Source organism: Gavialis gangeticus, unplaced genomic scaffold (genome assembly GCF_001723915.1).
Source record: "Gavialis gangeticus isolate Ggan-Ray unplaced genomic scaffold, GavGan_comp1, whole genome shotgun sequence".
NCBI classification, from domain to species: domain Eukaryota; kingdom Metazoa; phylum Chordata; order Crocodylia; family Gavialidae; genus Gavialis; species Gavialis gangeticus.
This window is the reverse complement of record NW_017729001.1, coordinates 21,536,083-21,552,897: the sequence shown is the minus strand read 5'-3', so window position 1 is coordinate 21,552,897 and position 16,815 is coordinate 21,536,083. Positions and strand designations below refer to the sequence as shown.

The 16,815-nt window shown below is 46.1% G+C and overlaps 1 protein-coding gene across 4 annotated transcripts in view; it reads left to right on the top strand.

The window, feature by feature from the left end:
• Nucleotides 1–16,815, top strand: part of ULK1 (unc-51 like autophagy activating kinase 1) — a 100,945-nt gene that overhangs the window by 48,070 nt on the left and 36,060 nt on the right. For 2 of the 4 annotated variants that reach the window (XM_019507056.1, XM_019507059.1), the window contains 5 exons: nt 2,559–2,609; nt 10,112–10,200; nt 12,203–12,365; nt 13,702–13,762; nt 15,190–15,279. In XM_019507056.1, coding sequence (XP_019362601.1) covers nt 2,559–2,609; nt 10,112–10,200; nt 12,203–12,365; nt 13,702–13,762; nt 15,190–15,279 — 454 coding nt within the window. The remainder of the gene's footprint in view (nt 1–2,558; nt 2,610–10,111; nt 10,201–12,202; nt 12,366–13,701; nt 13,763–15,189; nt 15,280–16,815) is intronic. The other 2 variants (XM_019507057.1, XM_019507058.1) reach the window with 2 other exon arrangements.

The following is a 16,815-nucleotide window of genomic DNA, read 5'->3' as shown; positions in this document are numbered from 1 at the left end:
TCCCCCCCCCCCCCTTTCTCTCTCAGCACCTATTATCCCCCTTCTTTGTTACAGGAGTGAGGGATGCAAAAGGGAAGGCTTCTGCATCTTTTCCCAAGATAGACACTCAGTTACGGAGTTCAGTGCAAATAATTGCCAATTGTTAAAATAATAGAAGTGCTTAGTGGACATAGAAAGATTTCTCATGTACTGTCATATGGTATAAGCTGATGAAACTCAGTGTCATTGTCAATTTGCAGCAGCTGAAAACCTGGCCATATTCCTACAATAGGTTAGCCCTGTGGGTTAGTCCAGGTAGAGCGGTGTCATTGTCCTGTTATCCATAGCCATAAGCAAAGCTAGCTTTTTGGTGTTCTCCAGACTAATTTTCCCTGCTCCATTTGAAAGATCTGCCTCTGGCTTTTAGGTAGTCACAGTGTCTTTGAAAATGTTGGTTTTGCATGTAAAATATGGTCTAGTGTTTGTACATAGAATTAATTAGCCAAGAGCTTCTCCATGAAAACTGAGGTAGGTTAATTCCATTCACACCCTGGGTGTCTCTGTGCAGATAAGCTTGCTGATCTATTTTTCACGTGTCTTAAAGTGTAAGGATGGGCCTTGAAGGGGCTACAACAGGTTCCTAGAACAGCAGGATGGGGTGCTTGGTAGGTAGAACATCAACCAAGAGGCCTAGAGCCTCTTCACCTCTTAATTTCATGATCGTTTCACAGAAACTATGCAAGACTCGAAGTTGAGTGTTTCCCAGAATGGCTGCCCTTTAATGATGATACAATAATAATAATAAAAACAAAACAAAAAAAACACCAAAGCTTATAAAAATCCTGGATGATGCAACAGGAAATCTTTGCTGAGAAAACAAGTTGAACCACCTATTGTTAGTCAAACTATCGGTGCTGGTCAGTGACTAATGCTGAAAGACGATAGCTGTTGGCCAAGATACGAGCGGGCGGCTCTGCATGGAACCAGAGAGTGTGATTCTAGAAAGGAGGGCTGAAAAAAATATGCTGGAAAGTATTTGAGGTAGACCAGGAGCTCTGCACACTTTCCAAGGGCCTAAATGAGAAGATGAGACTTGGATACCCGCCTGTGGTGTTAAGGAGAATCTAGAGCATTGTGCGTATGTCTTTTGGTGTCTGGAGAATTTAAGTGTTCCCCTTAGCTGTAATACTGGTTTAGCCAGTGGTTCTCAACCTTCTTAGGCTCAAGGCATGCCTCCTTGGATTCAAGGCACTCCTGGATTTGAGGCACCCCTTAGAAAATCCCAGCTCTTAACTTTTTTTTTTTTCCCCCATTCAATTCTTGGCACAGAAAAATAATAGAGCAATTCTTCTGTTGCAAAGAACTTGGAAAGATCAGCCCAGGTCAGAATGGTTTTTAACAGTATGGATCCCCTTTTAGAAACTTGGGTCTATCTTGTGAATCATGTTGGCTTGGTTAGGTGTGCAAACATTGTGTGGTACCTTTTTGACACCCTTGAAAGGATGCCAAGACATCCTGGTTGAGAATCACTGAGTTTAACCATCCAGACAGTGGGGATCTCCTGAGGCTGCAGGTTTGAGACATGGAGAGCACTCCTCCATGAATATTTATAGTGCATTTATGAAAAGAGCATGGACTCATGCTGCACAGATGCTGCTTTGTGCCATCTTGGAGCTCTTAGATGATGCTAGTTTGCAATCCCTGAGTAATTGGGAGATCTGTCTTTTTCCTTCCTGGGTTTTCCCCTCTATTTAATACAGTCCTCCACCATTTGTCCCCTAAATTCCAAGCATGTGCAGATGCACACATGTCCCACTTTCTGATATGTGCCCTGGTCTTCTCCATGGCACCCTTCAAAAGGATAATTCCCAGTCCCCGGCTGGCATTGCAGAAGAGTTTGCTGCACTGGGGGAAGCCATCTGGAACCTGGCAGCTGGAGGGTTGTGTTAGACTAGGGTTGTATGCCCCAAATAATCTCCTCTTCTATTTTTTTTGCTGCAGACAGCAGGTTCTGATAGAGTGCTCCCAGGCATTGTAGCACTGAAGCATTCAGTGAAGTGGTCCATCTCTCTCCTGTCCTGGAGAGATGGGAGAGAGGACCATTAGTATTCCTCCAGTGCCTTGGAGAAAGAGTTGCCCTATGACAGCAAACCACCAAAGGAATCAGAATAATTCTCCCTTTGTCATGGATTTGGCAGGGGCATTTTCTCCCCTTGGTCCCTTGCTATCTCCTTTGTTTCCTTCACAAAAGTGCCATTCTGGATGTGTTGGATAATACCCACCTGATAGTCCAGGAATCTGGTTTAGCCTAGGTGAATGGAAAAGACCATGGACATTGCAGACCCAGATAACTTCACAGCACGCAATAGATTGAACTGACCCTCAACCAAAGTCAGCTCCTTAAAACAGTATTAAATACAGTTGCTGAACATGGATGTTCTCCGATTCAGGGAATTTGACTATGGATTACACCAGGAAACTGCTCTAGAAACACTGAATAATTTGCACGGATTTCAAAAATAGTTTGGGCACATGATATTTTATTTTCATTGAACTTTTATTCCTCTCTTTTTTTTCAGATGAGTTTTTCCATCACCCATTCTTGGATCCAAGTGCCTCAATGAAAAAATGTAAGTGATGTGTTTTGTTTTGTTTTTTAAAAATAATGTTCCATGATATACCTTTCCTTCACTGCTGTTTTGGAAAAGAGAGGAGTGGGGGAAAAATGCTGTCTTTGTATTCTTTGTGATTACTTGGGCATCAACTCAAGATTCACTACACGGTTGTATCCAAAGTTTTCAGGTTTGCAGCTGAAATGTGTTTGACTTGGTTGAATCATCTTCAAAGGGTAGATTTTCTTGGCCCATTTAAGGGTCTAAAGCAGAAGCAAATAGCTTTTACATGCGTTCAGCTGGTGTCTTTCTCAGAAATAACTGATGATTACAATTGCTTGTAGGTGAAGAATAGGGTTATTTTGTAATCTTCTCTCTTACCTGCATGCACAAGACAAGATGTAAACTAACAAAGTTATAGTGAAAATGTCCTCGGTGCATTGTTCTCTCTCTGTATTTGCTACGCTGCAGTGCATGGCAAGCTCAGGAGAGCAGTGCTGCGTTGGACCAAATCCTGCTGCATTGCTTCAATCCCAATTCTTCCAATCCCTTGTGTTTTTAGAAGGGTTTATTTGAGGTTCTCTTGACCAAACCCAGTCCAAGTTGACAAACATCTAAAGCTGAAAACACTTCCTATCTTTTATGGTCAAAACCTCAGATGTCAGTTATCCAACCCATTGTAGTGATGACTCAAGAGACTCCATTTACATTGAAACAGTGAAATTAGGCAATCAGAAGTGATGCTGTGGTCCAGCATCACTTCTAACCTACTGGGTATCTGCCCTCTGACCAGGATACCAAGTTTTGTGAGGGATCTACCAAGTATATATGCCTTTTGCTTTGTTCAGCTGAGCTTGTGCTAGGCCTGTCGTCTCCTGTTTAAAAGTCAGAGCCAATGTTTTCAGCAGCAACAGATTGGGGGAAGCGGGGCAGCTATTTTTGGGGGTGTCTGACTTGAAACACCTTTAATGAGGTCTCACTTTCTTAGTTGTCAAGGTGTCCACCTCATAAACATTGAGAAGACTTAACGTCGCTTGTCACTCTTGACCATCTTGGCGTGGGTCTTTATGATTCCAGAGCAGGGTTTAATACTTATCCCTGATACAAATTTTAACTGTGTGCTTAGGTGATCCTGCAGTGGGCAGGAAAAGATTCTTCTGGTTTAGGGCTGCTAACAAGCCAGCCCGGTCTCTGCCTTCAGCTACACCGTCACCGTGGGGGGTGAGCCCTTTAAAACAAGGCCAACCTGCAGGCAAGAAAAGACAGTGTCTGCTTAGGGCCGCTCCTAAGCCAGCCCGACCCTCGGTGCCAGTCGCATCACCGCAGTGGGGAATAAGCCCTTCAAAGTCTGACCCTCTGGCAGACAGGGAAGGATGCATTCGGCCCTGCCCTGCTTACTCAGCAGCCCGGCGCTCGGCTCCAGCTGCACCATCACTGCTCAGAGCCCATCCAGTACAGCAGGGAACCCCACGCAAGCGGGAACAGATGCTTCTGTGTTGGCCTCCGCTTCCAGCTTCTTCTCCACCCTCGCTGTGTGGCAGCCCAGGGCACCGCCGTGAGCAGAAGAGAGTTGTCCCAGCTCTGCCTTTGTCGCCGGCAGCACCTCGGCACCTGCTGTGGGACACGGACCCAGTAAGACGGGCACAGCCACGGGCAGGAAAGGACTCTCCTAACCAGAGACGAGTCTCCAAACCACCTGGACACCTCTGCCTTGGGACACAGATGCATAGCGTGGGGTACTCTCCAGGTAGGAGAGACTGCTACTGGTGCTAAGGGAAAGGGAGGCATTTTTGCCATTGTCTCCAGAGTTCTTGGACTATTTATAAGAGATCTCTCATGTGCATAGATGGCTGTTTTAGACTGCCACGGAGGTCTGAGCAATTGGTCACAGCCCTCTGCAGTGGAAGCCTTCAGCAGGCTCAGAAGAGCGTGGCTTCACCAGCCAACAGCCAGGACGAGGAGGGTTGATGCTAGCAGTTGGAGTCCTTTCCTTCCTGTGCGAAGGAGAGAGATGGGAAGATCCAGTTTACTGGGGCTAAGTCAGGCATGTGATATTCAGTGTCAGTCTCAGCTGGAGCCCCACCTGAGGGGTGCAGACCATGCCCTGACCAGAAAGATCCCTGAAGACTCGTACATTTGAATCTGAGGTCGGGGTCTACACTAGGACTTGTTCATTCATGAGGTCTCCTGACTTTGTAGGCAGAAAACAAACCACCCAGCTCTCCTAACTCGGGGCCTAGTGTCCTGTCCTGAGCCGGTCAGAACTTGGAAATGCAGGTTTCCCTCACTTTATGCTGTACATACGTTCCTGGAAAACAGCGCATAACTCCAATTCCCATAAAAGGAACCCACTTTTCAATGCAACAAATAGGAATACGTTCCAAGACCTCTACTGTACTGACCCCCAGACCCACTTCTACCACTTTTACAAGACAGTTTTGCTACTCGCCAACAGCAGTAGCAAAGCACAGGGTTGTGGTGAATGTTACCATAATGGGGATGACAACTACAGAAACATTGCAGACAACGAGCGAGGGAGCACATATCCACACAGGAGACTATGTATTTTTTTTTTGGTGGGTGTCACTCCCACAATGCACTGCACAAAGTGCCTGACTGCGGGCTGCCACCACACCGATCGCATAAAAGTGAATTTACTTTGCATATAACAAATTTTTGGTATAAAAAGGGTCATTGCGTAAGAGTGAATTCGCACATACAGAACCCGCATGAAGTGAGGGAAACCTGTAAAAATAAAATACAGTGGGCTGTTTCAGCTTAAGATATATGTCTTAATATGTACTGATGGCATGTCTTGGAATGGGGGGGGGAAGTAGTATAGCGATGAAAAAACAACCCCAATCGTGGAAGTCTCATTGTTCTGAAATGACATAACTCCCGGTTTGAAAAATTTCTTTTCAACAGGAATTTTTGTCAGATTTGACACTTCTGACTGTTTCCCTTTCAACAAGAGCCTCTTATTTTGTAAAATGAAAAATGCTTTGGACCAAAACCTCTTCCTCCATAATTTTTTATCCTCTAACATCCTGAGGGATGCGTCCAGCCTGTAATCGGTCAAATCCTCCTCCTCCCCAGCCCTACCTGCTCCCCACAGTAAGAGCTTTCTCTTTTTATCACAGGCTGTGCCATGAGGAGTGGGCTTCAAACTTTTTGTAAAGTCAAGTGGCACAAGTTCTTGGCTTTTTTGTTTGTTTGTTTTATTTATTTGTTAGGTTTTTTAAAATTTAATATATGGTATGTTTTGTTGTTTGTTTTCCTCTTTGTTTATTTACTTATGTCTCTTATTTAATCTGTGTTTTACCTTTTATGACTCGATGTATTTCAGAAGTGTAAAATTACATATATAAATAAAATCCTAATAATAGCTGGTTCTAGTCAGAATGTCATCTGTCTGCAGTGGTAGGGGCTGCAGGGGGCTGGCCAGTCAGCAGATGGTATTGGTTGGCGCACTGGTTCAGCCTCTGGCCTGCAGGGCTGTCATCTGGCCTGCAGGACTCCTGGCAGGTCCAGAAACTTGGTGGTAGGGGAGTGGTTGGAGCATTTAATTGCTGTGGCTGGTGCATGGGGGTTGCTCTGCAGCTGGATCCAGTGCACGGGGCAGGATTGACGTGCAGGGTTGCACCCACGGACTGATGCCGTGAACTGATTTCCACCCCCCACTTCCGTCAAACTGGCCCAGTGTCGCTCATCTGGCCTGTAGGACCAGAAGGTCATGTACCTGTGGGTTAGAGTAACCACACATGGGCTTGCATGACTAAAGCGGCTGTGCCAGTCTTGACCTAGTAAACAGTTGCTTGCAGAGGAACCCATACATAATGTCGTCTTTCTGTTTGGTTTTTAACGACTGACACTTAATTTGCTGCTTCTGCCCTGGCTTGAAAAAAAGAGAAACCGCGCACCATGAATAATGTGGTACATTAAGGTGATACGTAATACCAGTGCCATGGTTCGGTGTTTGGAACAGGACATTCAGTTCGGAGCGCTTGACCTGTTGCTCTGGTGCCGACTTCGTGACTTCATTGCTCCTACGCACAAAGGCAGCAAAGAACAAAACAAAATGAAAGCTATTGGTACATCACGCTTCCTGCACTTTCAGTGACTTTCTGTTATGATTTCAAAGAGTTTATCTTTTTTTAACACAGATTAAAAGAAGAAATAAACAGAAATTTAACTTTAGTCTTCTGCACTTGGCAAATGCAAATGTTGCCTAATCAGAGGTTGCAGTTAAAATAAATTAACAAGGGAGCTGGTGAAGAGGGTTGAATGCATCTGGACCTTTACAGATTCTGTCCAGTCAGTTCTGTGCAGGTCAGATGTGAGGCTGAGTCCTTCCAAAGTTCAAACCTCAAATGGCTTCTCAGGCCTCCGAGTGAAGCCAAAAGTACCTTTTTGTGCTGATTTAAGTCAGCCCTGTATATAAGTGACCTGCGGATTTCAGATAAAGACATTGGATTGCTGGTGCCCGTATAGCATCTGACAGGAGAATTCAGTAACCAAGCGAAAGGGTTCAATGAACTACAAACATTCAATAAATTGCACTGAAAAGAATTTCTGATTTGATACTCTTATTGCATACACAAAAATGCCACTAATACAGAATTTGAAATAGTCAGGTGGCCTGATTACTATATGCTGACCCTGTATATATTAAGTCAAAGGACTTTTGGAGCTGGGGACAGAGGCTGATTTTTATAATTGGAACAGCATGGTGATAAAATGATCAAGGAAGCTGCATCTAAAGTAACACTGAGTTATTTTGGTGGCTGTTATAGAAGTTGATCATAACAGAAAAGCCAGCCTGCTTGCCTCCCTTTCTAGATTTTTTTTTTTTAAAGCATTCGTCCAGTACAAATAGATAAAAATAAGATGATGGAGTCCCAAATCCAGCCAGTTTCAAATCAATGAGGCTGATGATGAACCCAAGGAAAAATACACAGCAAGGTATACTGCACTGTCAGTGCCTGCAGGATAGGAAGGTTCAACTGTTCTGCATCAATTTGCAGGCAGAAATTGGGGAAGTCTTTTTCAGGCTTCTTCCTTTCTAAATGCACAGAAAAGGTAGTTGGACCTGGCATGTCAGTTGTGCGTGTTTTGTGCAGGGATCACATTGATTCTTCAAAGGAAGAGCTGTCTGCACGGGCAGATCTCGCAGGACTGGGCTCGTCATTTACGTGTAGGTTCAGCCAGACCTGAGCCTGGGAGAGCAATGTGCAGCCTCTGCTGTAAGATTTGTGGGCTGGGAAAAGCATTCTGGGTATGCAATATGCAGCAAAGCATGCCAACCCTCTGACTGCCCTTCCAGATATCCCATTTCTATCCAAATACCACAGTGTATATAATTTCCTTCTGACCAGGAGATGGGGCAGCATGTTGTAAGAGTGTGCCCTGCTGGAGGCATGATGAGACCCATGCTTGGAATAGACATTGTAGCCTAAAGAAAGAAAAGTTTTCTGTACAGCTTTGGAGGAAAGATTACTTTTTCTAGTGGGCTCAACTCTTGGAACCTCAAGGATGAATGCACACAAGCTTCAGGACTTAAACATGAGAAACCAGAGACAGGATAATTGCTATCTTATCTCCATCCTCTGTTTAATCTCATCTCTCACTTCTTGTAACTGGTTCCAGCTTGTGGTAGTTTCTCCTGCTGTATCTAGCTGCCATGGAAGCTCTCCTCACCTTCTTATGGAGCATACCCTTCAGTTCCTGCTCTCCCAGGGTGTCATCTTGAAGATCCTTTTTACTGCGATAAATGGGGGGAAGTTCCTAGGCAAGTGAAGGGCAGAAGTTCAGGACTTGGACAACTCGGACTTCTTCACCTATATCCCAGAGAGCATCAGCTCAATGCTTCTGCCCTGGCAAATCTTCTATTCCTCTACCTGCATGTGAGCTTTCTCACTTTCCTGGATTCATAGATTATAAGGCCAAAACAGAACCTTTGTTTTCATTTAGTGTGGCTCTAGCACAGGCCAGGGGACTTCCTTGAATTAGTTCTTGTTTGCACTGGAATGCATCTTTTAGGAAGTCGTTTATTCCCAATGCTGGGGAATCCCTGCAACACTTGGTAAGATGTTTCAGTGGTGAATTACCCTCACAGTTAAATATTTGCACTTGACACTTTGAGTTGGAATTTGTCCCACTTTATCTTTCGTAGTACTTGTCCTAGGTTGAAGAGTCCATTATCAAACTTCTGTTTCATATCTAGGTGCACAGTGACTGTGATCCAGTCCCTCTCTTAACCTTCCCTTAGGTAAGCCAGCTAGCTAAGTTAATGGGCTTCTTACCCTAAGGCATGTTGTCCAATTTGCTTAATCATTGAAACATTGTTCTAACGGTTAAAGAAATGAAGGTTGCTTCGTTGTAGTATGCTGCAAGCGTTAGAAATTTTACTTTATGCAGGAAACTTTGTTTTCCATCAGCCTTGTCCTCCGCCTGAAGTCACTGCGCCCAATCCTGCCCAGTGATCCTAGAAATATAGTGCAGGGCTTTACTTCTCTGACTTCAGGTAAGGGGAGAAGAGAAGTGAAATGACCACCTTCTTGCATAGCTCTTTGCTATTGGGCTCATTCTAAACATTTCAAATGCCTGCCATCCTCTCTAAACCCCAAGCTTTAGGTAGGGTGCAGTGAATTCAAGTGTTGAACTGAATTTGTCCTGCTCTCTAGCTGAATTGAGCTCCTTAGTTACTTACTAAATGCCACTGAAGTGAATTGTTATCCCCCCCATGGTGCCTTGATTGGCCTTTCTCCCTGCAGGCCATTGCTATCCGACAAGAGCTTCCAGCATGGGCTTAACACTAATACGCCAGTGATGGGAGCCGGTTGCATAATGCCTCTTCAATAACATGCTTTCCTACCTGGTAACTTGAGGTTAATGCTATGGCACTAATGTCTGATAAATGCACAGTGAAATGGTGCCCTGATTGTGTCGGTAACAATCTGGCCCCAAAGAGGAGTAGCAGATAAGGAGTCGGATAGTTTGGAGGAGGTAAGTAGGTGTGTGTAGTAAGTGTGTTTTCAATTTAGCACAGACTGGCTAAATGTCTGGAGAGGCTGTGTAGTTTGGGTACTAGATGGGGATACATGAGATCCAGGTTCTGTTCCTGCCTCTGCCACTAACCTGTTCTTGGACCTTGGTCAAGTCGCTTTGTTTCGCCATCTTCTCATCTTCCCCAGGGACTAACTGTTAAGCTCTGCAGGGCCAGGGTGGTCTGTTATGCATGTGTGCAGCTTCCAGCACTGTAGCTCTCCAACCTCAAGCCAGGCCTGTAGGAGCTATTACTGGTCTATTACAAATAGCAGCTGTGAAATGGTCATGTCAAAGCACGTGGTGGGAGGCAGATCCTTCCCATTTAAGCTGGGCAGAAGGTTGGCTTTCCCTTGGGGAAGTGGCATCATCTGGTCTGTGAGGCAAATCTGTTGGAAAAAGACGACTGCAACTGCCCTTTCAATGGCAGCATTGTTGGCTGGTCCGAGTCTGACGGTATTTCTTTCTCTTTCCAGCTGCTTCTGTGCCAATGCCTTCTTATCCAAGCTCTGGCTCGGGCAGCTCCTCCAGCAGCTCCTCTACTTCCCACCTGGCCTCGCCTCCGGTGAGTAGGACCCAGAAGGCTGCAATACTGTTTTTGTGGAAGATTCTGCCTGGCGTATGTTGTCTCCCGGCTGCTTTCTGCTTTTGTCGCCTCCCTGGATAGTTTGAAATGCCTTCTCTTGCTTTTGTGGCTGTTGCCGAAAAAGCAAACACCTGGTAGTCCAGTCTGTGCTTGGTTTGAGCTACGTGTTTGGATCCCCTGGTGAACTTATTTCTGGGAATGTTTCAGGGCCTTGAGGGAAAGAGGCTCGCATTAATGATGCCAGGAGGTATCAACAGAGCTGTGAAACTCCTAGAAACCCAAATCTGTCATTAAATCGGTGTCTGGTGCTGACTCTGACTGCAAGCTCTTTGCTTTTTGGGCCAGTTCCCTGCGGGTTGGTGGCAGAGCCCCCCCTGTCATGCAAAGTGAAGCCACTCGGAAGCATGTTCACCGAAGATGTCTGCTCAGGCCCAGACCTGGCCCAGTTGAGTGGTCTTGAGTCTGCTGATCTGATCCCCCCTGATACCTGAATGATGAAAACCCTCCTGAAGGGCTGAATATTAACTTGCCGCTAATGTGACATTCCTTCTGCTTGCTGAGCTGGAAGCTTATTTCAAAGGGTCTTGGTGAAAGCTGCCTTTTGAACTTCTCTGTGCCGAAGAATGCTGGAGCAACGGGGGCCGGGGGGCTGGTTTGACTACTTGGCAGTATTGCTTTCCTTATTTATGTAACGCCTGGTGTTCCTAGGGCAGCCTTATCCTGGCATCCCTAGGGGAGCATTCCCATCAGGTAGCCCAGTGTTTTGACCTTCTTATTCTTTGCACGTTGCTACATGAGAAGAGTTTCATGGCAGGGGAGACTCTTGCTGGCCTGGAAAAAATGGCCCTGGAATGGGAAAGGCTTGGAAAGTACTGCCCTAAGCCACCCTAGGAGCTTGGGTGGGTGGTCTGATCTGAAAGAGAGGGCTCTTTGCTCTCCAGCTCCTTTGAACTTTATCCAAGATGATTTCTCCTCTCCCTCTAAGTCCCTGCTCTCAGATAGGAAGGGGCTTTCTGACTCCAACACTTGTCACCATTGGCTTTGTGGACTGTCTTCCAGGAACTAGTTAGAGCGTCGTGTTATAGCTGCCCCTTCTGCCTCTCAACATCAGAAACTCAGAGGCTGCCCCTGGCATGGTACTGACACGGCCAGACCACTGAGCTCATTCATTAAATGTACGGGTCTTCGTCTAGGCCCCCAGATGGAAATCACTTTTAAACTAAACCTCATGGGGAGCTCTGTCTGTCATCCTACTGAAACAGCAGCAGGATGAAGAATAATGCTCACCCAAGACAGGGGTCAGAACAGTCCTTTTTAAACTCTCAATCTTTCTCCTCCGTCCCCAAACCCGTAAAGCATCAGCGCTCTGCCAAGCTTTCCCTTTTTGGTCAACGAGGGCAAGATGCAGCTTGTGCATGCTCTCGCCTGTCCTGGCAGATGGTCTGCAAGCTGTTCTGTGTCGTCACCATCCCAGACAACACTGACGGCCATCCATTGCAACAGGACAGCCATGCTTGTCTTGTTGAGGGTACAGCTAATAATCCTACATATGTGTATTCCTGAGATCTTTTTACTGCAGTGGGATGAAAGGGTATCAATCATGGATGAGCAGAAAAACCTAAAAGCGTCCCTCTGTTCGTAGTTCGCATTGAAATCCTTCTGTGGAAAAGAGTGGTTCCACCAGGAGGACCTAAGCAGAACAGTGCAATACCTCAGGGAAACTATTCTTATCTGGGATGCATTTGACATGCCAGTACCACGTTTGGTCGAACAAAAGATGCACTGTTCTGCCTTTTTGGAGTTGGCTTTCAAAGGGCTACTCTTTTTCACTTGGTAAAGAAAGCAGCTGTTTCTGGCAAGTTGGCAGCCTCTATTTTATCAGCAGAATCTTGTCTGAAGCCTTGTACAACTTAATTTAGGGACTTCAGCAGAATGATGAACTAGCTCCATTAAAGCCAGTGTTTGTTTCCTTTGCTTTAAGCAGTCCCTTGGAGAGATGCAGCAGCTGCAGGAGAAAGCTCTGGCGTCTCCTACCCAGGATTCCCCTGGCTTTCTGCACGGATCTAAGGACTCTGCTGGAAGCAGCAGCAAGAATTCTTCCTGCGACACCGATGATTTTGTTATGGTCCCAGCACAATTCCCAAGTAAGCCAAGCTCTTTGAAGTGTGTTTAGGGACCGCACAGAAGTGGGGATTTGTATGCATTGGCAACTATCTCTGGAAAGCCAAAATGCTGATAGATCTGTACATTTTGACTGTGTAGTGGGAACGTTTGGGTTCCCAAGCCTGAGGAAACATCTGGCTTGCTGATTTTTGTGTTGTGATGCATTCTGTAATGAACTTGCTTTCGAGGCGGGATTGGAGAACAAGGGATGTTTCGGGACTTAGATGCACACTGAGATTTGAATGGTGCAAATCTAGGCAGGCAAAAGAGAAGATAGGTTTACAGGTAAACTCTTGGCTTATACAGAAACTATTTTCAGGCCACCAGTTTTCTAGTGTAGCACAGTCCAAGTCGGGATTTCATCTGGAGTCTAGATTTTGCTGGATTTTTTTTTAAGTTTATACACCATATTTGTGTTTAAAATGGGACTGCTCTTAAATTGGGTCCTGAGTTTTTTTTGTTTTTGTTTTTTCTCTCAGTGGCACATGTATACACTCTGTCTACCGCTTGGACCAGTGAGTGTGTTCATCTACATACAGGTGCATAGCAAACAGGACCCCAATTTTGCCTTGTCTTTTAAGTGTGTGCTCAAGTCAGCCCCTGCTTGGTGATGCTAGGAAGGCTGTTCTTTAAAGTTAAATGCATCTTTAAGGTGCTTTGGTGAATGTGTAAACTCTGGGCTCTGCCCCTCTCACGTCATTCCCATTAACGTGAACTTTCCCATGGACTAGGAAGGCAGGATGGGCTCCAAGGCATGTGTCCAAGCATGTTGTTTTGGTATGAAGCAAGAGCTCTGTGTTGCTTTGACTTTCCTCAGTAACAGTGTTAGGAACCACGTGCTAACTTCTGACATTGGGCTTCCAGCATTTTGAGCATTTGGCAAAGGCAGGCTCTTTTGTGTATCCAGCTGCCAGCTCACGTGGTCATTTTGGCATTTTGCCACCAACAGCATATATGTGCCTGAGCGTGACGGGCAAAACATAGCGCTGTGTTTACAAAATTCACTGCTTGCATCAAGGGGCATGTGTGTCTCCTCAAAAACAACGCATCAAGCTCTGCCTCTTTCCAGAAGTGCCTCGCTGTCAGGCCAGGGCCTGAGGCCGTGTGGATCAGCAGTAGCAGTAACAGAATTAAACCAGCTGCTGTCTGCATAGGTTCAACAAAACAAGGCTCTTTAATGCTTCTCAGTATCAAAGCGCCTCTTAGTCTTGGTGAATCAAGAGGCTTCATTTCGAAATCCAAATATTCTGAATGTATAAAGGCTTTTATAAACGTGACGTCAAACCTAATCCATTTCTGCTCTTCCTTGATCTTCAGGTGATATAACTGCTGAGGCTGCTGGAGGGAAACCCATCCAAGACAGCCTGATGTACAGTGGGTAAGAGCTATAAGGACTAGATTGTCCTGTCTCTGCACGGCTTTCCGTAGAGCACTGTTGGAGTTTGGGGGGTGGAAGGGGTATTACTCTCAGCCCACTTCATATACAAGGCCATCTCTTCACCTGAAAGATGGCTGCATTAGTGACCGAGTTGCAGCACATTTCCAGTTTGCATTGTCGTCTCTGCCTGGAGAAAGGTTAAGGTCCTCATCTATGCTGTGTTTAGGGCGCAGATCGGAACCAAGTCCTCACATCTAGTTGTATTTGGAGCGTAGGAGAAACCCTTAAAATATTCCTGGCTTTTGGGATGAAGCATTTCAAAGACCTGTAGAGAGCAAGTAGGAAGGGGCGGCATCTGCAGTGTCCCAGCATCAGACTTGGAACCCAGCCCAGCTTGCTGGTGAGCTGCTTTTCCCTCTGTCGGGTGAAGCTGTATCACTCCCCTTTCTCCTGCCCACATCCAGTGTCGACAGACTTGTTGTGGTGCATGGCCAGTCCCCTTCCCTTTCGCTATTCCCCTGCCAGGGAGGGCTGGTTCTGTAGAGAAGCTGTGGGGGCAAGGGAGACCATCTTTATCTTAAGAAAACAACGGAGTGCATCTTTCCATGCAGCAACACCCCGTTCTCCTTCCTCAGCCATCTCTCGAGGACACCATGTTTGGTCCTGCTTGCTCTACAGCCCTGAGACTTAAGAAACCTAGATTCACTTCTAGGTTCTGTCACAGGGTCACTCTGGGCAAGTCCCTCAGTTTTTCCTGCACCTCAGTTGCTCAAGGTGTAAAATGGGGCAGTTGGTATCCACCCCCTTTGCCAAGCCTTTCAAATCCGGGTGTGAAAGGTGCCAGGCAGGGCAAAGGCAGATAAGTACTGCTTTTGGGCAGGCGTGCAGCAGATACTGCTGTCCATTTTTGTTAGTTATTTTGTCCAGCCACAGTCCACTCTTTCAGATGGGCTGACTGAAAAGCACTGGGGGGAAACTTGGCAGTAAAGTTGCGCTGGGTTCCTCGGGGTAGGAAGAGTGGTTAAAAGCAGCCACCAGTTCCTCTGAAAATATATCATGCGCGCATGTATGTGGATGTACACACGATTCCTAGATCTGATGCTGGTTTAAAACCCTTTACAGTAGAGGTAAATTACAGTTTCACCTTCTTTAAGGTCCCTTTGCAAGGGCCCGGTGGTGTAAAGGGGGAATTGGGCACCTACCCTGCCTGTGACTGGCTTAACCACCTGTATACAGCACCGTCAGCATGTGGCACCTGAATGTTGGACCATAAGTTTGCAGGGAGATGACCTTGACAGTGCCACTGGCTGGGGGAAGGGACCTCTGCAGTTAACTTTATGCTCAGTCTTATGTGAGGGGAAGAGAGTCTCCTGTGGGGCTGTGTACTACGGGCTCTAACTGGATGGCTGCTTTCTCCCCTTTTCCAGGAGCTCCCTTGTGACTTCTGCAGGCTTGGAAAGTCAGGGAAGGACTCCGTCTCCTTCACCCCCCTACAGCAGTTCTCCCAGCCCATCAGGGTAAGAAGGAAGATGAGGTGGGGATTGTTCAGCAGCTACCACACTGTTTTTGGGGCCTGATCCCAGTTGCCATTTAAATTGGTGAGGGTCTTTCAGTGGCTGATGATGGGTGAGGGAGTGGGATACTCCTGTTGAAAGTCTCTTCAGTTCAAGGGTAGTGATGTTTTTTTTTAGGACAATAATTGGGAAAACTCCCCAACTTCGGATTCAGCCAAGCTCTGGATGTAGAGCTCAAGGTCCCTCAAAGACTTTCCTTTGTCCTGGCTCCCAGGAAGGGAAAGGAGAAGCAGCAGCTGAGCTAGAGTTGTCTTACTGGGACTTGTGACTTGAGTAACTGTAACCCTCTTGTGGGAGTATCTTGGCTACCCCATGTCCCATGTACAGACACTATGAGTATAATGAGAGTAGGCATGAGCTGAAGTACGAGGCTTTTAGTCCCGAGGAGGTCCAGCAGCTGTCATGTGTAGTTGAAACTACTGGGAGTTTTCCAAGATCACCATGGTTTTTTTGTGGCAGCAGCTAGTTACCTTGCTCCATGCTCATATTGTGCTTCTGAGATGAGTTTGGCAAAGGGGACAACTTCTCAAAAAGGCAAACAGAAGAGGAAAGTGCTTTTTGGCTGGGGTGAAGGGTCTGTGTCACTCGACAAGGTGTTGAAAGCCACTGTAGATGCTTTGTGAAGAGGCTGCGAGGCAGACGTCAGCTTATTTTCTGAAACTTAAACAATGCTGTGGCCTCAAATTTTGGAGCATAAGGGTAGAAGGCTCAATCCGAGAGGAAATAGCCTTTGTATTTGGAATCGAGGGTTTTTATGGTGATATCTTCCTTTATTGGACTACCTGAGACAGGCTTGTAGGCAAGACTATGCACAAAGTGCTCTTCCTCAGCAGCGGGGCTAGCGTACCTGTTTGGAGCTTGCTTGAGTTCCTGGGGAGCTTTCTGGTGCTACATATGTGTATTGACTGTCCTGCTAGGTAGATGTGTTGAGCTGAACAGCACCTTTTATTACTGATTAAAGGTATAAACAGCCTTGGCCAAAGCAGGGGACAAACGGGGGCAGAACCTTATGTCACTCCATTGAGCCACAGATTAATTTCCAGCCAGGCCAGTAACAAGTGCCACCATCTGCTATGACTTGTATAAAATGAGGTTAAAGTCTACCATACCATAGTCCAGCACCAGTAAGGACACCAATTGACCCTGTTCATTCATGAAGACTTGAGTAGGCCAAGGAGACTTGATTCGATCAACTTGTTCTTCCAGGCAGTCTCTTGGCAGAGGAGGTTTGGCTCTTACCTGTTCAGTGTCTCTTGGCTTTTGCCTGTCCTCACCTCTTATAGGTGGAAAATTCGCATGGATAAAATCTTTTAAAAAAAGAGAATGTGTTTGTGAAAACATTCCTCTCCCAGACAGCCTAGAATGACAAGTCACTGCTTAAGCCCATATTAATACATGGAAAAAATAGAGCTTAAAGCCTTGCTGACATGATTGGACTAATTGGCGAGTGTTTTACCTCAGTGCAGAGTTGAGTTGCAT